Source organism: Brassica rapa, chromosome A07 (genome assembly GCF_000309985.2).
Source record: "Brassica rapa cultivar Chiifu-401-42 chromosome A07, CAAS_Brap_v3.01, whole genome shotgun sequence".
In the NCBI taxonomy this organism is placed as follows: domain Eukaryota; kingdom Viridiplantae; phylum Streptophyta; class Magnoliopsida; order Brassicales; family Brassicaceae; genus Brassica; species Brassica rapa.
Window position 1 is genome coordinate 14,049,100 of NC_024801.2, and position 24,002 is coordinate 14,073,101.

Genomic DNA, 24,002 nt, shown 5'->3' on the forward strand with positions numbered 1-24,002 from the left:
TATTAACTGCACCAACTCATAATAATAGTACTCCTCAGTATTTATTGCCTCAAAATCTACCCCATCCACTTTTTTAGCCACCAAGCCACTTAATCGTAGTATTAAAATTACATTTTCAAAAAAAATTCTTCCTAGACTTTTTATACTGAGGAATGGGGTACGTTACGAATGTGTAACAACGTTTTTCTTATTATATTCCTCGAACTGTTGCATCTATTATTTTATTCTTTTGGTCTAGTTTTATTTTATTTTTTGTCATCACATCTGTCTTTTATTTGTTTTTTCATATTTTTATTAAATGAAGAAATCTGTGAATTCAACCAAGCTCTCCCATGAAATGGGTTTCGTATTTATTTGCATTCAATGATAATGAAAGTAAAAACTGAAACATCGGGTTTGTCGGATTGTGATGATGTCAGTGAATGTATGATTAAATCATTTAATAAATGTTTTCAAATTTCTGCTTTCCAGATCATTACAGGCCATTGTATTTCAAAATCTGTACTATAGTGATTTTACCTTAACAATTAAAGTGTATGTGAAAATGTTTTATATTTATAACTTGAGCAAGTAAGAAAACAGAGATGGCCATGTACATACTAGAAAAACGTAAAACCTGTTTGCATAATCTTTTTCTTATGCCAACATTTGTAACCCTTCTACATGTGTCATGTGGTGTATACATTTCAACATTTGTATAATATTTTCAATATGTGTGGTTCTTGTCCTTGAAAGGTTGGTGAAAGACTGAAAATTGATTTACTAATAAAGAAAACATTTTCAAGTCGCCCGCACAAATCATAATTATGTTTTGGCGAATTTATTCCCTTCTTTGGAACCTTTTCCATTATGCATGCGTAGACACTCTCATGCATATACCATCATCATTATCGCCATTTACTAGAATTATCAGGTGTATTAATTAAAAAATCCATGAACCAAAGGTTTGATTACGATTTTGTATACTTATTATACTTACATAGTTACATTATTAATTTATTACGACCTCACTTATAGGTCATAAGTTGCCTTGCTCAAAAATTCCAGTTGAATATATATGAAAACATCCAATATTTTTATGAAAATAAATAATAAGTTTGTTCGGGTCTGGATCACAAGCTTCTTAGAACATCAACATCGATAGAGCTCTTCTCAATAACTAAAATTAAATTTTTTTAAAAAAAATCAAAACTAATTACAATATGACAAGTAAGTAGCTTTCTCACAATTTATTTTGAGTTTCAAACGAGAAACTATCTATGTTCTCTAATTTTTAACATTTACACCAAAAAATATTCTGGTTCTCTCACTTCTTGTCTTTTTTTTTTTTAATAGAAAGAGCTTTCGTAAAATGTGCTTTTTAGAGTGAATACAACATAGCTAGAAAAATCAGAAATATATGCAAAATATTTTTACTCAATTATTCTTCTTAAAAATGAATATTTACTCCAAAAGTTATATTTATCGTATGCTTTAATGCTTAGTATGGGTGTGATTAATCATATTTTTAAAAGACGAATAATTGAATTTCCTTTTTATTGGGAAGATCTACGTGAGAATCCATGATTGAAAATCTCTTTGGGCAGCATTTCTTTTATTTATTTGAGAAAAGGAGCAACATTTCACATGATGGTGAATGTCTTATATAGGCTGTTCTTTATACCGTTGTAGAGTATTACTGAAATCTTAAATCCAAATTAATCCTTAAAATAAAAATTTAAGATAATGAGTGCAGAAACGAACAAGAGAAAATGAAGAAGATAAAGAATGGAAAAGACAGTGTTGGGTTTGGTCGAACGTCGACAAGTGATAAGATGTCACAAAATATCGGCTTTTTGTTATATAATTCAAAAATGAATATTGAAGTCCCATGACTATATAATATTCACATCACTTACTTTCGGGTATCCTTCCTTCACTCCTGGTTATGCGTTCATTTCTTAAGATTTCATTAACTGATTGTGGTTTAACGACGAGTGTCAGTGTACTAGAGTAGATAAACAGTATTCAAAGTCTTAGCATCATTAACCCAAAAACCCACTTTGGGTCTCTTAATGATTTTTAAATATTAAATTTTACTTAAGTGACTTAGTTAAGAGACATCAATATTTTTATGCTCCAATGGGGGAGTCTCTTATTTATGGGTTCTTAAAAAAAAAAAAATATTGTTCTTGAGTATTGTATAATTTGTGATCAAAATGTATGAATTTGTGATAAAAATGTATAAAAAGTTTTTGATTATTTTCTGAGCATGAGAAGAATGGTAAGAGAAGAAGAGTTATCTGTGTTGTGAGATGCACGAGCCGTAGAGAACGGAGACAGAGATGTTGCAGGCTCCTCAGCTATGCTTGGCTTCTTTGGAGGCACCACAGAGCGAGAGAGATCCTCAAGGAAAGGTCCTTTAGCAGTAGGCACGTACACAGTTGCTATGAGGATAGTTTGATTACATCACCACCAGCCACAACCTCTTCAATCTCCAGCAAAGGATAGTTTGATTCCATCGTTGGCGGCCTTACCACAGGCTCAAACTCTTGAATATCATTCATATAACCACTGGTCTTCCTCCCTTAAAGATCCCTACAAGAACACAGATGAATCACAACAAAGAAGAGATTCAGTCAGATATCAAAGTGAAGCAAAATCACAAAAACTAAACACAACTAGTAGAGATATTTCCCAAGAGGATTGCTGTTAAGTTATGTTGAGAACAGAACAAAGCTAAGCAAATTGTGTTATCAGAAGAAGCGCTTCTTGGTGTAGTGAGAAACAAACCTTTTTGAGAGCAATACCGCTTGAAGATGGGGCAGGTTTCAGAATCTCAAAAGAGCAGACAAGAGATTGGTCCACGCTCGATAACGCACCTGCATTGTCAAACTCCCAGCCATAGTTTGGAGCAGAGAAGATAGTCACTAATCTCCGTTTAGCGAAAAACTCATACCCATCTTCCACTACCTACAAACAGACCAAAGTAAATCACAAAAGGTCTGATCTCAGCGACAACATCAGCTCCAAACGTGCAAGAGATACCTCTATCGCTATCAGACCATCCTTCACTCTTCTGATCAGGATCAGACCAAAGAAAATCACAAAAACTAAACTAAACCCTTTTCAATTGGCGTACTCCTTTCTTATGCGACTTGAATCTCCTCAATTGACCCCAACCCAAATTAAAATTCAAACAAAAATCCAAATCTGTTGGAACCGATCCGGTTCAATCCCTACATCTTTCTCGCGAGTTCCTAAGTCCACATGGAACCCACGACGGGATTGAGCAAAGGCGCCATCAGGCTTCTGCAAAAAAAAAAAAATCAAAGAGAGTCAAAACGAGAGTCAATCCCCTTCACGTTATCTCCACCGATTGGCGTACTCCTTTCTTATGGCGACGATTGATGAGGACGTGGTGAAGCGACTGAGACTGCGGTGATTCTGGCGGTGGAAGTTTTCACGGAGAAATTCAGAAGATGAGAGAGAGATGGAGACGTCGCGACACGTGTCCCGTAAGGGACGTCTCTTGTGGGGCTTAATTAAGGGACGTCTCTTGCATTATTAGGTATTTTTCTTTTTCTTTTTTAAAAAAATAACCTAAGAGACGGCTAAGCACCCCCCGATAATGATGGTCTTAGATTCTTAGACCTATGTTTTTCTTTAGCCTAAAATTCTTGAAAATTTATTCAGTAGTTAAGTGAACACTTATACAAAACGTCCAACCAAATTCAAATGGTTCAATCAGGACTGGCCAATATGATGCACATAAAGCTAAATAATGTTTTGTAACCTGAAAAAGAATTATATAGAATGTGTGGTTGGGTTTGAACGCTCAAAAAATTGTAACTGTACCACTGCACTTAATAACGTAGATACCATGCGATGCGATGCCTTTAAGAGTAAATTACATAAAGGCAATTTCAACTTTGGGAAATTCCTCCTTACTTAAGACTTTGTTTGATTCAACTAAGTCCGGTTAGGACTTGTGTGTCTTGGGTCAGAGATGAATTTCTCAAAGATTAAACGCAACTGACATAAATTCCACTCACAAATAATACTATTTACCGAAAAAGGGATTAACATTCTCATACGCTTGTACATTAGTATTTTAATTGGGTTACAGTTACTCATTATTATTTTATACTAGTGGCATGTCCGCCCTACGGGCGGGACGGTTGTATTTTGTTGTAATTCTTATGTTTTTGATGTAGCCATGTTTTGGAGTTATTTGTTTGTGTTGAATTGACTTCATTTTTGAAAGTTGAATATACGTTGAGGGATAGATATTCTTCTGTTCTCTTTTGATGATTAATGAAACTTGAAAAATTAGGTAATGTTTGAATTAAATTTGTCCGGTTGAAACAAACGTCAAATGAATAATAACATGAAGAGTTCTGTTTATATTCCAATGCCTTGACGAAGAAGTAAAACCTTATTTCATTCTCCTTAAGCAAACGATAATGACCTAATATAATAACTGTTGGTAATTCTAATAATAATAGAAACTTTCACTAATCATAATTTATTATTTAAAATCAAAATACATAAATGATAGAGTTTAAATGGAAATAACTTAGATGAAAATTAAGGAATAAAACATGAAAAAAAAAGAGAGGTTGGAATGCTTGGTTCTCTCAGTTGCAAACGTTTTGTTCGTTTACATCATGTAAACAAACTTTGTCAATTTCTTATAATAGTAGCACGTATCACAGCGCTCGTGAATATTTTCTCTGTGGCATGCGATGGTCTCCCTTGTGTTATGGTAAACAGTCATGTAAGACTCAAGTCTTGTGACTCTTATTCCATGGAGTGAGCGCTTGACCCTTCTCCAGCACCTGTCAGCTCGGTTTTTGCTTTGTCTCCATCCAAGGGTATCTAACATTGCTTATCCAATTTCCGTTTCTCCCTTAGCTAGCATTATTACACCATAAAGGTAAACAGCTTTTTCGTACAATCCTTCTGCTGCGATCTGAAGATGTAGCAAGCCTCCATTGACGTTTTGGTGGTGGAAATATTGTTGTATCCCCCGTACGTAATGAGCTTGCAAGTTACCGCTTGCGAGGCAATTTTCCATAAGACTTTGGTACCTTTGTAACGCAGCTCGTGGATGAACGGTTAACGGATGGATATTGAGGTTCCTATAGACAATAGGAACTGCCGTGGAGCGGGCAAGAGGAGGAACCGCAGCCAAGAGGTTGCGGACTGCTCTCCTGGAGTGCCTTGCTACACGTGAAATGATTTCTCTTTGCATATCAATTGGCATGAGTTCGAGGTTAGAGAGATCTCTGTTTCCGGCCATTGTGATCTGAGTGTTTTTTTTCTTCTGGTTAGTGCTTGTGGAAGTTTCAGAGTTTATATGTAGGTGGCAAGGGTTTGGTCTGATCAATATATGTCGAGCAATGTTTATTGCTTGACGTGATCTTGTCTTTGTAATTGATTTTTTAAAAGTAATTTCGGAAAGTATGCTTATATCATAGTAACTGTTTTATATTTTTTTGATAATCATTTGAACTTAGTATATATTGGATTTCATGTATAGTTTAAATTTGGTGTTGATTATCTTTTGTTATCATATTGTATTTAATAGTATAGATATATATATATATGAGAATTGGATTAATGGATTTGTTTTTTTTTTTTTGAATTTTGAATGATTAAGATTAGTTTTTATAAGTAATTAATCTTAGATTTTGTTTATGAATTTTGAATGATTAAGATTTCGTTTATGAATTTTGAATGACCAAGATTTTGTTTATGAATTTTGAATGACTAAGATTAATTTTTATAAGTAAAACGCATAGAAGAAACCCGTTTTGGGCTTAATATATTAAATCAGGTTTGGTGGTTTAGTACACGTTATTATTAGGTTGTTTTAATTTATAAAAATCAGCTTTGGGCTAAGTATCAGAAAATGAACACAGGTTTTGAGTCCATGCGCATAAACCGTTTAATGAGTTTTCTTAAGTTTTCATGCATGATAAAATCATAGGTCAAACGTGATAAGGACGCGGGAAGTCTAATATTTTTTGTTTGTAGTTTGGTTAAAATATTATTTTGTAATTTGATTAACAGTTTCGGTTTGTTGTAGGAAATATTGAATGAGTATTTGTAATTTTAATTCTGATAATAATGTGTGTATCATTGTGGTAGGTGATTTAAAATATAATCTTTTAAACATTGTGGTTATGCATCGACTTGTATTTGTTTGGAGTCCAAATTAAATAAACGGGGTCTCAATTTAAAAGATTAAATAAACGGGATATCAAATTAAATAAACAGGGTATCATGAGTAAAATAGCGCATATGCGTATTTATATTATATTTAATTTATTTATTACGTCTGTAAAATTTTATAGTCTTATAATCCAATTTTTTTTTGCCAGGTTTGATTTTGTATTTTTTTTTGTCATCTCGATAATAATTTTATGATCAACGAATTATGATTTGCCATAGGCCTGGTTTTCAAGTTCGTATGCGTACGTATAAGATAGCTTAGGTCTTGGTTCTACTCTTGATCGTAAAGTTGGTTTCTTTGTTTTCATTAACGAATGTATTAAGGGACAATGTAATGCTATTATTATAAAATGATGATAGTAAGAAAGAAAACCTCACATAGATATTATTAAAACATAATGCAAAATAAGAAGCTGATTTAAAAAAAAAAAAAAACAACATAATAGGATACGTAAACACAAGTAAACGTAAACATAGCAGCATGAACACTGGATTGGATTTTTCTTCTTTCAAACTAAAGCCCAAAAAAAACCAAACTCTCCCAGCAAACTAAACTCTCCCGTAAGAAAAAAGTGAAGCTCCTCCCTCTTCGACACGTGGCGGCAAAAGAAAGAGGGTGTGCTGAGGTGGCACTCTAAGGAGAGTTTCTGGGCAACTTTATTAATATAGATATCCAAAGTTTCCAAACTACTCAAAACGATAGAAATGAGGTTTTACAAAGCTTATATGTATTTGTTGATCTCCTTCTTATGTAACTTGAAAAATATAGTAGAATTAGAATTTACACCAAAAAGAAAAAGGAAAAGAAATATTGACATATCTCTTTCTTAGTTCGAAACCCTAAGCAATTTAGACAATCTTCAATGGCGATAAACCTCTAGAATCTGATCATGATATATTGTCTAGCACACTGATTCTTAGAAGTTTAAAACCTAAGCTCTTATCATTTTATTTTTCAGACTGAAAATTTACAAGATTTACATTTTATACCCATTGGGATCAAGGGATCATGAATGATGATGAATAACTCTTCTGAAGTTTTCGATCAAAAAAAAAAACTCTTCTGAAGCCAGATCACGGATGTCACAAATGGAATATTTCTGAAGAGCTACTTTTATAGACGTCTCACCTCCCAAAAAAAAAGAGACTTTCTGAAATATGGAGTAGGTAGATAGATGCTCACATGGTTTATCACATCTCAGTTCATTATGAAAGATGCAAAAGTAATTGTCATTTATATATCCTACGTCTACGTAAAAAGAAGAGTTTAGGATACAAAAAACAAGGAAAAATAAATGGTACTCAAAATGGGTGGCCAACGGTAACCTATTAGCTTAGGTGCCAATTGTTTGAACAATATATGGGCTTCAAAGGCCCAAATATTTGGCGCATTAGTTGAAGGGCGAATATCAATCATGTTACAGAGCTTTCAAGCCTCACTAACTAACTGCTGTTTGATCACTATACTTCGTCGTGGAGGTATGTCTCCTTTGATTCTAGTTCTAGCCTCTAGGGTTCTTGTCTGGTTCGAAATAAAATGTGATGCATTAAAGTGTGAGACTCTGAGCAAGTTCTGTTATGCAGAGAAGGAAAAATAAATGTTTATCAGAATCCTAAGCTATTATGTATGTTGGTTCACATAACTTCCACAACCACCACAAACCAAAGCAGCAGACCCAACTTCGAATCACTACATTCTCTCCTTCGATGCCAATACAATGATCACTCTCGACGGAGAAGACTTTGTCAACTGTGAAGTTGTTGGACATAGCTTTATGCTTCATCAGATGAGGAAAATGATTGGAGTTTCTGTTGCATTCATGAGGAACTATACACCTGAATCACTGATCCAAACCTCTTTCAACAGGTAAGCTTAAGCTTTGTCTCTGCATATAGATTTGTGTGAGGCAAACTGATGTGAGGACTCTATGTGCTAGGGATGAGAGAATAGCTGTACCCTGAAATTGGACTATACCTTGATCAATGTTTCTTCACTTCTTATAACAAAAGATTTAAAAGGGAGTCAGGAGGAGCTGTCAATGGAAGAGTACAAGGAAGTAGCTGAAGACTTCAAATGTAAGCATGTTATTGGCTCAGCAGAAGAAAAAGATAGAATTGTGGCGATTTGGTTGAACGAAAAAAACTATCCAGACCTATGTGTTGCTTAACACAAACCGGATGAAGTCATTGTCTATAAGAAGATCGGTGCAGCCTCTGAAGAAAAAATCCATCACTAATGGGGATCAGGAGCTCTTCGTTGTCAATAGTGGAAGAGAACGCAATCGAGTGATGCGGCTTTTGATCCAAACCGGACTAGTGAGGCAGTTAAAACTTGGTATGCCTCATTTGTTTTAGATGTCTCCGTGGCGTTAAGTTTATGTTTTTGATATTACGTGTATACGCACACCAAATAATCTAATGTGCACACTACCACAATCGAATGGTATGTCGATGTAGCACTTTAGGATCAAATCCACAGAGACCAACTATTACACTTTATCTTTATGGGATCAATATCAAGCTAAAACAATATGGGGGTTTTAAAGTTGATTTCGTAACAAGCAAGTAAAAAGATTAATTAAAGATTTCAGATGATTAAAATGTTAGCCTAGGGTGGTTTGGTCGGGTGTTAAGCAAGTGTGAGCCAAACAATTATTCAAGTTTAATTAAGAGCAAGTCTAGAACTCGGATCACTCAAGTAGAACAGCCCACTGTCGTGGAACTGCCCCCTATGCTGATCGATCTTGATACCTAAACTCTCGTTTGGATCAAGATGCGACATCAAGCAATAGAGATCAAGTCCGATAGGTTCACCAAACACCCTAATATCTACTTTCGCTGATTAGGGATGCTAGGCTCATTCATAACAGATCTAGCAACCTATTACACGGTTAATGAACAGGTTAAACCTAGGATCTAACATTAAGCGGCCAGATTAATGCAAGCATTAAGAACAGTTATGAATGAAGACAATCAATGGTTTCACTTATCTATGTTTAACTCACGGATCTAACACCCGAACACCCTAGACTAAGCAAGTTGACTACTCAGCCATAACAAGAGGAAACACAGAGATCAATTCTGAATAAGACTTCATGTAAATAAAAGAGATAGAAAGAGGGTTCAGGATAATCTTCTCTATGGTGAGAGAGATGGAGCCTTCTCCCTTTACAATCCAAAAGCACAAAAGTCTCCAATGGTTTTCTCCTGTCTAGAATAGCGTAGAATGTAAAAAGAAAGAGAAAAATATGATATATCAAAGCCACATGCGGCTGGGAGAAAAAGATGGGATAATTAGGGCAAATCCCGTAATGACTTGTAGTTTCCTTAAAAATCTCTGCCGCTGGAACACTCACTCGGGTTGCTCCACTATCCGGAACAGTCATCAAGACTGTTCTGCGTGAAAACCACCAAATTGCATTGTTTTCTGCCTCTTTTGTTCCAGCTGGTCCATCTCCCATCCAATGCAACTCCAGACCTGTAATGACTCCAAAAGGACTAGGAAGACTCGATAAAGACTTGAAAACCAATTTAAAAGCATATATACAAGATGTATAAAACACCATATATCAATTCCCCCAGACTTAGATCCTTGTTTGTCCTCAAACAATGTCAATTATCAAGAACAGGGAGAAAGGTTTGAAAGTGTGGGAACTCTCCTATTCTCAGCAACCATACTTTAACCACGAATCTCTGAACCATACAAGCAGTAAAACTAGGACAACACACCCTTACCAGAACCCAACTGACTGCTGTTCAAAAATCGGCTCCATACTCTTCATCTCAAACCTGAAAAAGCAACACTATCGAGACAGAACTCCCTACATTCATTTAAGAGTAGCGTGAGCTTCTCATCACAGGCATCATTCAGGGTAGACGGTCTAAGTGTGGAACAGGTTATTTAATGGTGGAGTTAATAGTGTTTAGGGGCTACCATTTCATTGAAGAGGATGCAGGATATCACACAAAATGGCAAGAGAGGATAGATCCATTGATGTCCACAGCCTCTACTCGTTTTTGCTCTATCTGGTGCGACTGTTCTGATGACGGAACAGGCAACTGATTGTTCTGCTTTCCACTTTCCTCTACACACTCTTCAATACTTGGTACCAACTTCTTGCTCGACCTTTCCAGTGGCTCCATGTTTCTTTTCTTTCTTCCCCTTCTCCATCACATTAATCTCGTTTTTTTTTTTTTTTTTTTTTGAGACTGATATGGTGATGTGACGAAGAAGGAGGTAATACATGATCGTTCTGAGTGCCACTGGTGGTTCTGATTTCGCGACTATTCTGGTTCTCCACCCCTGCTCTTGCGCAGTTCATTGGTTATGGAGCAGTTGCTCCCTTAATCTGCTTGTTCTCCTTTCTGACATAATTTCTGCAGCAGTAACGAGTAGGAGGCTGCATTGATCTTTTCCTCTCCGACTTTTTTGCACATATCTGCACATATAACACTGAGAAACAAATGCATGAAGGTGGAATAAAGGCTAAGGTGCAGGGTGGGAACTAGCTAAAGATGAGCTAGCCACTCAGGATCAGCAAGATGGAGAAAAAGGATAAGAAGTCCTGAGTGTGTTCTCGTTTCCCTGATCTAATGCCCATAACAAGAAGAATTTCAGTTAAGATTAGGTTCAAGTAAGGTGGAGTTAAGTCTACCCAGTGTAACCTGATAGGCTGGGAACTTCTGGAGAATCAAGTGAGATATGTCAGGGTGTTCCAGGTCCACATGCATGTCTTTCGCCACTGCTAAGGTCACTGAATAAGATAACTAAAGCACGAGGAGGTTAGTGATCAACACGGAATAAGGTCCTAATTCCCACAAATTTTTGACTGACTCAAATTGACCCAAAAGAAAAACAAACAAAAGAAAGAAACGAGTTAGTAAACGACGAAAACCCTCCCCCAGACTTACTTCACAACGTCCCTGGTGTGAAAATAAATCAGAGAGAAGGTGAAATCAAGAATAAACATTTTTTTTTTGTTCGAGATACTTACCTGGCGCGGAGCAGCCTGACAGAGCAAGACGCGGTTGCTCCGGCAAAGGATGCTCTGGAATGAGAGCAGCCAGCTGCTTGCTCCAGTCAAGGGTCTTGGATTTTCTGATTTATGACCTGAGACTCAACAAACTAAAAACAAAAATAAGTAAAAAGAAAATCCTAATGTTAATGACACTCACCAGTGGGTTGCCTCCCACCAAGCGCTTGGTTTAAGTCTCTAGCTTGACTTGGTGACTGGGATCAGTCGGGATGAGCAGGAGGGCTTGTTCCAAAACAAGCTCCACAATCAGACATGTTCAGCTTCAGAACTCTACTCAGCAACCCTTTCACAGCAGCTTCCCCTTTCTCCTTCAGCTCATGTGTGAGAATAGCTCTGACTTTAGAGAAAGGTTTAGAGGTACCCTTGCACTTTACCTCATACTCAATGGAGTTCTCATCACACTTGAGAGGTATCAAAGTCATTGTAGGATCTCCCTTGACCCTTTTCTTCTGGACTTTCTGTTTCACCCTTGAATTCCCTCTGATTTTAGTAGGATCAGTGCATGGATCTTCATCAGATAACAGCCTGCTCTCACCCTTATCACCATGCTCCTTCTCTGGAATAACCTTCAGCTTTTCTACATCAAACACTGAGATGCGAGAGGCGTGTGATGAGGAAGATCTGGTGGGTACAGCCTTGTAGAAAACTTTCTTGTTGATGTTGGAGAAGCAGACTCTCTTGTTGGGCATATCGATGGTTGCTCCAACAGTAGCCATGAATGTCCTTCCAAATATCAAAAGCATCTCATGATCCTTGTTCATCTCAACAACTTGAAACTCAGCAGGAACAATGCATTCTCCTACTTGAACATGAAGGCTGCGGATGGTTCCATATGGGACTGCTCTGGAAGAGTTTGCAAAGGTCAGGGTCAGCTGAGAACGCTCAACATCAGCAATAGCCAAATCGTCTACAATAGCCTTTGAGACGAGATTCACACAAGAACCAGAGTCACAAAGAGGATCCTTGAAGGTTGTTCCTGCGATGGAACATGGGAAAACAAACTTTCCAGGATCATCAACCTTAGGCAATACCTTCAGTGCTGGTGTAGACAGTGCTTTGATATAGAGGACCTTGATCTCCTCTTGAGTCTCTCTACAGTTTTTAAAGAACTTGAGCAATGGACGAATCTGCAGAGCATCTTCAAATGCAAGTTCTTTAGGAAGCCTTCTCACCATCTCGTTAAAACCTATCAGCTGCTCTTCACTAATGGGATCCATCAGATGTCTAGGTGGAATTGGATAGGGAACTTTGGAAACATAGACTCGAGATGGTGGAGTCTCAGCAGGTTCGCTAGGAGCAATCACTCCAGAGCTAGCAGACTGCTCTGTGTTCTCTTCTGCGACTAGAATAGTCTCAGCAAACGGCTGCTCTACTGCATTACAGTGCTCAGTCCTAGGATTTTTATCAGTTCTTCCAGGGAGCGTCTCTTGTTGCCTCTTGACACTCTCAGCTGTTTGAGCAAGCTGAACATCGATCTTTCTCATATGGATCGCAAGATTGTCATACTTGTTATTCAGCTCAGTGAACATGTTGCCCATCCTGGTGTCAATTTCTGTGGTTACCTGATTCAACACCTTGGCCTGAATCTGCTGACCCTGCAACAGCTGTTGCATCATCATACCCAGACCTTGCAGCTCATCTGATTGACTGTTCTCGTTAGCTGGAACAGCTTGCTGATTGCTCTGCGGTTGTCGCTTGTTCTGGTTCTGAAAATGCCCGGCCGTAGCTTGCTCCATGCTGAAGACGTGCCCTTGGTTGTTTTTCAGTAGCTGATCAACCTCGGCAGTCAGCTCATCTATTTTCTGGGTGTCAGAACTGTTCCCTTTCATGGAGAAATCACTCTCCTCTTTCTTATTAGCTGAGCTAGCAGCCATGTTCTCAATCAGCTTAAACGCTCCATCAGTGGTTTGAGTCATGAAGTCTCCATTGCTGGCAGAGTTTAGAGCACCTTGGTATTTCCAGTCCACTCCATCATAGAAAATGTCCAGGAGGTAATCATCATCAAATCCATGGTGAGGACATTCTCTGCGATAGTCATTGAAGCGCTCCCATGTGTCGCAGAAAGGCTCATCAGTGAGCTGTTTGAAGGAGGTGATCTTGTTCCTCAATGCAGCTGTTCTCGCCTTAGAGTAGAAATAACTGAGGAACGCTGATCGGACATGTTCCCATGAAGTGAGAGAGCCGGTAGGGAGAGAGTTCAACCACCGTGCAGCTTTTCCATCAAGAGAGAATGGGAATAACATGCACGTGATGTAGTCTGGTGGAACACCATTCACGCGAGTGAAACTGCAGACTTTTTCGAAGCTCTCAATATGCTCCATTGGAATTTCTGTAGAGAGACCAGAGAACACCTTTCTCTGTACTAGGCCGATCAAAGCAGGCTTGATCTCGAAGTCCTGCCTGGTGCAGAGTGGAGGAACAATGGCAGAGCGCGTAGTAGGGATGTTACGCGGAAGGTTTCTCTGCCCGATTGGAACAGTCTGCGCCTGTTGTTCCTGCTGCGCGAGAGCAGCCTGTTCAGCAGCATCCTGCTGAGCTTGGATGGTCTGCTGCATTTTTTGCATCTGCTGCTGCATGAGTGCCATAGCCGCAGCGAGATCATCCTGATTGGCGTGATCACCCATAGTGGTGTCAGTTTGCCTTGGCTGTTGACGATTTGTTCTTTCTAACCTTGCTAGCTCCTTGTTAGTAAATGTAACTAACTCGCCTTGTGCGTTTCTCCGAGTATGTCTACTGATCATGCACCTGGAACATTAGCTGCAACAAAAAGGATAAGGCAAGTTAGAGGTCTTAGACTAAATAAATAACCGAAAAATAAAGGTAAAAAGATGGTCCCCGGCAACGGCGCCAATTTGATATTACGTGTATACGCACACCAAATAACCTAATGTGCACACTACCACAATCGAATGGTATGTCGATGTAGCACTTTAGGATCGAATCCACAGAGACCAACTATTACACTTTATCTTTATGGGATCAATATCAAGCTAAAACAATATGGGGGTTTTAAAGTTGATTTCGTAACAAGCAAGTAAAAAGATTAATTAAAGATTTCAGATGATTAAAATGTTAGCCTAGGGTGGTTTGGTCGGGTGTTAAGCAAGTGTGAGCCAAACAATTATTCAAGTTTAATTAAGAGCAAGTCTAGAACTCGGATCACTCAAGTAGAACAGCCCACTGTCGTGGAACTGCCCCCTATGCTGATCGATCTTGATACCTAAACTCTCGTTTGGATCAAGATGCGACAGCAAGCAATAGAGATCAAGTCCGATAGGTTCACCAAACACCCTAATATCTACTTTCGCTGATTAGGGATGCTAGGCTCATTCATAACAGATCTAGCAACCTATTACACGGTTAATGAACAGGTTAAACCTAGGATCTAACATTAAGCGGCCAGATTAATGCAAGCATTAAGAACAGTTATGAATGAAGACAATCAATGGTTTCACTTATCTATGTTTAACTCACGGATCTAACACCCGAACACCCTAGACTAAGCAAGTTGACTACTCAGCCATAACAAGAGGAAACACAGAGATCAATTCTGAATAAGACTTCATGTAAATAAAAGAGATAGAAAGAGGGTTCAGGATAATCTTCTCTATGGTGAGAGAGATGGAGCCTTCTCTCTTTACAATCCAAAAGCACAAAAGTCTCCAATGGTTTTCTTCTGTCTAGAATAGCGTAGAATGTAAAAAGAAAGAGAAAAATATGATATATCAAAGCCACATGCGGCTGGGAGAAAAAGATGGGATAATTAGGGCAAATCCCGTAATGACTTGTAGTTTCCTTAAAAATCTCTGCCGCTGGAACACTCACTCGGAACAGTCACTCGGGTTGCTCCGATATCCGGAACAGTCATCAAGACTGTTCTGCGTGAAAACCACCAAATTGCATTGTTTTCTGCCTCTTTTGTTCCAGCTGGTCCATCTCCCATCCAATGCAACTCCAGACCTGTAATGACTCCAAAAGGACTAAGAAGACTCGATAAAGTCTTGAAAACCAATTTAAAAGCATATATACAAAATGTATAAAACACCATATATCGGTTTTCCATATGACTGGCTGGCTACACGGTGTTTTTCAGTTGTTGTTACTAGCGTTTTGACATTCAGACCAATTAATTTAACGTGGGTTTTTAGATAGGAGTAGGACACTTAAACTCAACGTCACGTAGGTATGACTTTGTGATTAACTAAAATCATTTTTTGCTTACGATATTACTAAACGCTAATCACTTAGACCAAAGACTCAACGGATTCTCTGAGCAACCCAACCACTTATTGTTATGTATTTTATTAAAGGTCAAATATTTCTTAAGTTTATAACATGCACATGACTCATCGTTACTAAACCTCGACGAGAAGAGTGACAATGACACGAGCTATAGCAAAATTGGTAGGAAGAAGAAGATACATCGTTTAGCAGGTGGGAAGTTTTGGAGTCAACTTATAGCTAGGCCAGAAGCGCCCTAGACTTCTTTAAGTTTACACCCTCTTTCTTCTTTCTCCAGGAGGATGAGCAGAAAAAAGAGATTGCTACTTCTAATGACCTAAACGTCGACTATCTAACTGCTGTTATTGTTGCCACAACCATCAGTTTCAGTGTTTAATACTAATCATGCATAAAGTGAGAGGTGATTTTAATAATAGAAAGAAAGAGGGAGTGTACCAATCATGCATCTAAAGAAAAAAATACTAAAGAACTGAAAAGATATACTAAGTTCTGTATAACTTTTTCTTTTTTTGGCCAAAGAATCTGAATTTCAAATTTTCTCTTTTTGGCCAAAGGACAGAGTTTCAAAAAGTTGAAATAAAAACAGTTAGTGGTAACAGAAAAAGTAGCATATAAAACAATTGTCATTTGGCATTCTTAGGTGTAATGGCGCAATCACAAAGAAAAAAAAAGTAATATAGTTCATGTATATTTCACCATGTACATGGCTACATCATGACTCAATCCAGGAACGATTTTGATAGATCATGACTATCCACGCAACTACCAAAAGTCGATGTGGACTGACATGGACAGGTGAACAAAAAAATAAAGGAAAAGCACACAATCAATCGATTATAAATAGAGAGAAAGAGTCATTACAACAAAAGCAGTTTCGTCGAGAAGATTCAGATCATCAGAAGAGAGAAAATGGGGACAGCTTGGTTCGTTTGGCAAGACTCTAGCTACCAGCTGCTGCTCCTGCAAGACAGAGAAAACAGGTAATAAGTTTATTCGACCTATTTCCTATATAATCTATCATATCCTCAATCAGTAATTATAAGTGTTTGGTTTAAACTAAGGATAATTAAGCCGGCTGCTTGGTGGGATGGAGATGAGGAAACAAAAGACATATTAGGTGGAAGAGATGAGAAAACAGGAGGGACTTGGTTGGGTTGTTCTAAGCAAGGCCGAGTTGCATTTCTTGTGAATGTGACGAATCAAACATCTTTTACCCATACGGGAGCCGAGTTGCTTACTGTCAAGTTCTTGAAGGTATATATACTTCTTTCCTAATTATGAAAAGTTACTAGTACTTGGGTTCTCATGATCTTGATACAGGGGAAAATGACTACAAGTGAGTTTGCAAATGAACTTGCTAGCAACAAAGAACTGTCGTCTGGCCTTACCTTTAACTTAGTTGTGGCAGACATAGCTTCAAAATCGATGGTTTATATCTCTAAAAAGTCTCCAACTAAGGAAGTCGATGAGATGATAGATCCTATTGGTCCTGGTCGTTATTTCATTACCTCAGCCGGGATTTATGATATCTTCTCCTCACAGGTCAATTAAAGCGACATAATTCTTTAGTCTAACATGTTTTAATATAGTGAGTAACATTTTTGTGTGGGGGAGGGTGTTATGCAGGATAAACACCCGAAAGACAAGTTCAGTGAAGTACTTGATGAAAACAAAGAATCACCGAGGAGGGAGTTTTATGAAAAGTTGATGAATGATGATCAAATCATTGTACCTGAAGGTGAAGGTGAAACCGATACAAGCAGAACTGTAAGAATAAATACAATACAGTCATTTTTTCCCATTAATCTGATGTTTTGGACCCTTCATTCATCTTTTTGTTCTTTTGGGTTTAGGGTCCAAAGGGGGTGTGCATTGGAACAACATCGATAGAGGTCAAAAGGGGTACTAGCAACATAGGCTTCAATGAGTACTACTGGGAGAATAATGAATTCAAAGAGCATAAGTTCCATTTCGACATGGAGTAGTTACAATGAACCGCAATGAGTGATTTGATTAGTAGTATGATGATATATAAAATAATCTTGTTGAAGTTGATAAAGCTGTTATAAGATCGATTTAGGGAAACTTCTTTCCTTGATAGATATTATTATCTAGTCAAGAAGAATATGGTTTAAAAAGAAGTTGGATTTTCTTAGCCTTTCCTATTACTCAAATTTTACTCAATATAATGCTTATAATGTTCATCTATATAATTCAGTTGATGTCTGTTTGTATGGTTAGAAGCAAAAGAAAGCAGAGCACTCAGGATTACATAAGTACATTTAAAAGAAAAATTATGTAGTACGTACTACATGTTTTCTAAAACCACTGTGTACTACATTTTATTGTCATTTGTACTGCTTAAAAGACCCATATATACATAAACCAGACCAGCACCAACATTAGAGAAACAAAACCGAAACTGTGACTATATGACAACCTCATCTGCATCCTTGCGAAGAAGAGGAATCAGGTAAGAATATGTGATTCTGTGCACGGTTCTTTCCCCTCCCCTGTATATCCTTATATATATATATATATATGTATGTATATGTATAAATGTACTTACACACCTACATACATATATCATAGTCATGAATGCTCATCTTGTATTTTTAATAAACTATGGGATATGAATTTTGACCTGAAAGAGGATTTCAAAAATTCCAGACGCTAAAATTACGCTTAACTTTCACTAATTTGAGTACGAAGAAATTTCAAGACGCATATCTCAGCTAACAGTAACCTCACATATACAAATAGTCTAGATAAATTTAGTTTAATTTTGAAAAATATCCTTACTTTTGATATAAATTGAACACTCAAATGGCTCAAATTAAATACTAAAAAACACCAAAATGTGACAAACACTATACACTCACAATGCCACGTTATAACATAGTATCTTAACCAACCAATAACAACGCATCATTAAAGATAACACCTATGTGAGTGTGTATTCCTTTCTATGGAGTTTGCTTTTAGAGCCATTCATTGTTCTATCTCATTCTCTCTCTCACCTCATAAAACTCACTAGTCCAACATCAACCAAGGTATAACCCACGAAAAGAAAAAAAATTCACTTAGATAAACCATATCTTCATCATGGCTTCAATAACCTCAGCCACCGTCGCAATCCCATCTTTCACCGGTCTCAAATCCACATCCTCCAAACCCTCAACCGTCGTCAAAATCCCACCGTGGCGGCAGCATCAACGAAGCTCACCGTGAAGTCATCACTAAAGGACTTCGGAGTCGCTGCCGTAGCGGCTGCAGCTTCCATTGCTTTGGCTGGAAACGCCATGGCAATAGATGTTCTCTTGGGATCAGGAGATGGGGCGTTAGCCTTTGTCCCCAACGACTTCACAATAGCCAAAGGTGAGAAGATTGTGTTCAAGAACAATGCTGGATTCCCACACAACGTTGTGTTCGATGAGGACGAGATCCCAAGTGGTGTTGACGCTAGCAAGATCTCGATGGACGAGCAAGATTTACTCAATGGTCCGGGAGAGACGTACGAGGTTGCTTTGACTGAGCCTGGGACTTACAGCTTTTATTGTGCGCCGCATCAGGGTGCTGGTATGGTTGGTAAAGTTACTGTTAACTAATAAAATGTGACTGTAATGTGACAGAGAATCTCTGAGTCAGGTAGAGGCTTTTGTTTCAGTCTTACATAAGGTGTTTTGAACCGAATGGACCGTGATATGCTATAATGTGACTGGTTCCATAAATGCTATTTCTTCGTTATAAATTATATGTAGATTTATGTCTCGCCCTAAAGTCTATACTCAAGAGTCAAGACCAATTAGGAATATATTTAATCATAATGTCTCAATCAGGATTTGAGTTCAGATGAGTAGATAGTATCCATAACATATATGAATTTAACTGTTAAATTTTGAAGTGTATATTTAGTACGTACAAATTCAGTGATAAGACGAACTGCAACATGTAAGAATCCATTTATATAACAAATATTAAAATAATTTCATCATGTTTAAATCCAGAATCTGAATCTGAAGTCTAGTCTTTCGTATGACCGTTTTTGGCTATCCCGATTTTGTTTAGTGGCACAAGAAACCGAAAATGTGGTGCTTCAAACCGCCACTAAATATGCAATCAATCAAATTTTCATTATATTCGATAATATCCACTTACCAAGTGTAGTATTGATGCAACTTTTTTTTGACTAAAATATTGATGCAACTTGGAAGCTTGATTATGTACTTGTGAGATTGGATGGGTTATTTAAATGGTTTGGACAAAAGCCTATCAGAGGTTACATTATGTAATAGAGGCATAAGTAAGATCTCTACTTGGTTTATGACTTGCTTAGATAATATCTTGGCTTCAACGAGTAATGTATGAGAGTGATTCACGTGTATTCGTCAAGGCAGTAATACGTGATTAGGGCAATCAACAGTTTCAGAGGGAGACAAACCAATAATTGTGCTCATCTTATAGCTAATAACGCATTAAAAACGTGTGGATTTATTCACAAATCGAATTATTTTGTTTGTTTGAAGTATTCAAAAACTTTAGACCTAGTACGTAGAAACGAAGTTCCGACACAAAAAAACAACTACACATGGAAGCAGGAACGAAGACAAGTTAATAACTAGCTTTAACTTGTAGTGGTTTTGGTTGATCCATGGTTCTTCTCTTCCACAGATTAACTTCACTCTTCTGTCTCGAGCACATGGCCAGAGGCGTGCTTACAGCGCATGGAATCATCGTCTCTTTGTCATCGGAAGAGTAACCTCGGCGGTGATGATCCGACCGAGATTCTTCACGTTTGATCTCGGCCGTCCAATCAAATCCACCTAGAGCCTCTCTGCTGCTCGCGAATTTCTTCATTTTACACAACGAAGGCGCCGCAACCGCTTCCACCGCCGAGATCGGAGGTTCGCTAGCGGCGGAGACGGCTACGTAGTTGGATTTTCTCGACCCCATTGAGAAGAGACGTTTTAGTTTCGACCAGTTTCCCTTGCCTGCTTCTTTAACAAGACGAGACGATGCCGTTTTGAGATTCTTGCGTTCTCTGGTCTTCGTCTCTGGACATTTCGACTTATTAGCGAGTTTGATCTGACCGATGCAGGAGACTTTAGGCGAAGTGGGCTCGGCGAAAACGACGGCGTTCTTGGTTCTTCTCCTAGCTCTTGAGGCCGCCGTTGGAAGCAACGGTGTTATCGGACCAGAGAAGAAAAATCCTCTGCTCACCGTCGAAGCCGTACGGTGGTGATGGAAATCTCTTACCGGACTAAACGGACTGTGACCAATTGACAAGGCTTTCTGAAGCATCTTCGAGAGTTTCGTGGGGTTGTTGTCAGATGCTTTTTCCATTTATTCACAAAGTACACGAACACGGAGATCCTTGGTTTTATATATGTACTTTCTGTTGTGTCTGAAAGTTCTCAGAAAGTGAGAGTCAAAGGATGTTTATAGATGAACACAATTGAAAATGTCAAGATGATGACGTCATGGAAGGGTTTGGGTCAAAGCTGATGCTAAACCGGAGAAGATCTTAATGTTATGATACAGTTTTGACTTCAAACCGGAGAAGACATTTATGGTTTAAAGACTTATACGGCCGACTTTGATTCGGTTTACAAAATCAAATGCTGATTGGTTTACAGTTTTCCTTATAGCTTAGGTTGTCTTCTTATTTCGACGCGGGTTTGTTAATGGTTTGTTTGACTTTTATGGAGCTAATCTCACACGTGTTGTAATACGTTATAGTGTATGAAAACTAATAAAAGCCACATGATTGTTAAGTTTGTTATGCTTCAAACTGTAGTTGATTGTGTGGAATTAGTTAAATAAACTAATTAGTACATGAACAGCTCGTTAGCCGATATATTATTATATTGAAAGCGACGTGCAAAGGGAACACTTGTCCTTTTGGTTTTGGTCTTGTTATTATAAGATTCCCAAACAGTTGTCAATACACAATAGAGTACATGTGTCTACCAGTTTGTTACATTGTCATTGGACGGTGAGAACTACTTCGTAGGACTAGTTCCTCTCATTCAGTCTTCTCTTGTCTAGTTGTTTATATACGTTACAATGCAATTAAGAATATGCTGTTAAATATTTTTCATCTTAGTTCATGGCAAACCACAATTTTATAAGACAGCTGTACATACGCATTACATTCCTTTTTGTTTGGAACTCAAGCTACTTTTTGATCGCTATAGCTTTTTGTAAAAGATCTTGGTGACTTAAGGATTTCTTTTGTATTTCTTGATTTTTTTGTGTGTCCCCAACATCTTCTTTGGTTTGGTTGACTCATGAGACTCATAACATTATCTCATATATAAACAAATATCCAAAGCTTTTTGGGGATATAAATAATATGGTGAACATTTCAAATAATTTAGAAACCATATAGTTTGTGCATATTTTTCTTAGAAATTTGGAGGCCATCGCCATAATCCAATATTTCATTTAATTATGGTGAGGAACGGCCCTATTAGTATTTCGAGATGCACGTTAACCAGTGTTTAGCCCAAATCAAAGTTACAAACTGATTGACAAATTGCTTGAAATGTTTCTTAAAACTTCTTTTTAACTAATTTTTTTCTTAAACTTGGTCGAGGAAAAAAATAGTACTGCTTTGATGCTTGGAAGGCTCCTTCCTACAATGGCCATGCTAATGACTATGGAGAATGTGATCTTATCAGGCACGCATCCGTGATCATCCATTCTATGACAGTAATGTTCCTCTGAAGCTAACCCAGGTCCAAAGTAACGCCTAATCAAGATCATGATTCACGAAGGTATCCATCGAAGTCTCTACATCACTAGATTTCATGAGATCAATCAAGTGCCAAGCTGATAGGTTGAACTATCTTACTTTACCTGCAAGACGATGATTTCATTGTAACTTGTAAGGATGAGGCGATTTCTTGTGGTACACGTAAGTTACCCAGTGAAAGAAAGCTAGCGATTAAAGGAGAGGGATTCCGTCAAGAGAGAGTTTTGATCGTGTTAACGCCATTAATGAGAGGTTTGATGACCTCTCTCTTGAGTCTTGAGTCGCTTTCAAAGCTCAGAACTCAGAGTAGCTCTGGACCTCTGGTGAGCCAGCAAAAGGTGAAACTTTACCTGAAGCGGCGACGTTTAGTGCTTCCTCTATAGATGATACCTGTTTTTTGCGTTTAATAGTCTTTTTCTTTTGCTTAAACGTGTCATTATCGTGTTACTAGTCCTTTTTCATGTAAATCTATTGCTTGGCAATTAAAAACATTTAATGGCAAAACCAATACGTCAAGTCATAATTCAAAAGAATATTACTCGTTTTATTTGAACATATCCGACTATATAAGGATATACCCATTTGGCAAAAAAAGGGTAAGGATATACTCAATACATTGGACAGTATTCTACACGTATTATATGATGCTTGACCACGTTTTGTGGCTATGATATGTGTCACCTGGATGAAGTAATACTGGATGATGGTAATTGCTACATTTTTTTCATTTAAGGTATAAGCAGCTTGACCAATGCCAATTTCCTGAGTCCTGACTCGCAAGTGCTAGGACTATTCTCTCATTAAACAAATAAGCTTATACGATATTTAAAAAAAAAAAAGAAGCAAAAACATATACGATAGTTTCAAACCTAGCTTATGGGTGACAGATCAAATCAAAGTCTTAATATGATTTATAATGACAAATGATTTAGGAATACGACTAATTAAAACAAACGACTCTTTCTAAAGTTTAAATCTTCTAATCTTCGATCCTAATCCGATCTAGCTTTGGAAATTTTCACATTACATTCCAGAGATAAATACTAACAACCCGCCTATACTTGTATATAATTATAGATATGCTATCTTCTCTATATCTAAAGTCCTAATCCAACATTAATTATATAGTTGACACATAACCCTTGTTGCTTATATATTTATATATTGCTCCAAAACCTCATAAAAACAGATATTAATCACTGGGTTCTTATCAAATAGTGCCGTCGGCGCCAACGCCGGCGGAAGAGAGGGAGACGGAGGATCAGCAGGTGTCGTTAAAGACTCTGATTCCGTTCCGTTATCCAGCTGGGACCAAGACGCCTCCGTTCGAGCATATGTCTAAGTCGTTACAACGTCGATACGTCAAGGTTAAAGAGCCTCTCTTTGATCCAGTGACATCCAAGCCTATTTATTGGCGGGAAGAGCCTTTTGATGTCAACGGCAAAGATCATGACGATCACGACCATGATCATGGATGTTTGTTCTTCTTGAAGGTAAGCATTCGAAGAATGGTCGATAAATGGTTTGGTCCTCTTCTTGGATTACCCAAAACTGAAGATGCTAATTACTGACATACTTTTTTTTTTAAAGATTGAAACACAAACATGAGTTTAATTCTTTCTGGTTTGGGACTGACATTGTGAGAGTGCTTTAATGAGTTTTTTTATACGAGTCTTTGATTGTATTATCTTTTTATACGAGTCTTTGATTGTATTATCATAATTATCTTGATATGTTTTTTCGAATAC

General features: G+C 37.7%; 2 protein-coding genes, 1 long non-coding RNA gene, 1 other non-coding gene and 1 pseudogene across 4 annotated transcripts; 3 read left to right on the forward strand and 2 right to left on the reverse strand.

The window, feature by feature from the left end:
* Positions 1-248: 248 nt before the first annotated feature.
* Positions 249-8,410, reverse strand: LOC103829432. The gene is made up of 3 exons (XR_625544.3): positions 3,028-8,410; positions 2,773-2,952; positions 249-2,577 (listed from the first exon to the last, which is right to left on the reverse strand). It is a non-coding gene; the product is annotated as an uncharacterized LOC103829432 (long non-coding RNA).
* Positions 8,411-13,259: 4,849 nt separating this feature from the next.
* LOC117126941 lies at positions 13,260-13,366 on the forward strand. The gene has a single exon (XR_004449702.1). It is a non-coding gene; the product is annotated as a small nucleolar RNA R71 (small nucleolar RNA).
* Positions 13,367-16,302: 2,936 nt separating this feature from the next.
* LOC103829869 lies at positions 16,303-17,666 on the forward strand. Its single transcript, XM_033276070.1, has 5 exons — positions 16,303-16,477; positions 16,559-16,751; positions 16,818-17,039; positions 17,124-17,264; positions 17,351-17,666. Exons 1-5 carry the CDS (start codon positions 16,407-16,409, stop codon positions 17,480-17,482), a joined length of 759 nt encoding a protein of 252 aa, XP_033131961.1. The 5' UTR covers positions 16,303-16,406; the 3' UTR covers positions 17,483-17,666.
* Positions 17,667-18,582: 916 nt separating this feature from the next.
* LOC103829434 lies at positions 18,583-19,251 on the forward strand (annotated as a pseudogene).
* LOC103829435 (uncharacterized protein At1g76070) lies at positions 19,154-22,509 on the reverse strand. Its single transcript, XM_009105098.3, has one exon. The coding sequence runs from the start codon at positions 20,838-20,840 to the stop codon at positions 20,109-20,111; it is 732 nt and encodes a 243-aa protein (XP_009103346.1). The 5' UTR covers positions 20,841-22,509; the 3' UTR covers positions 19,154-20,108.
* Between the last annotated feature and the right edge of the window lie 1,493 nt (positions 22,510-24,002).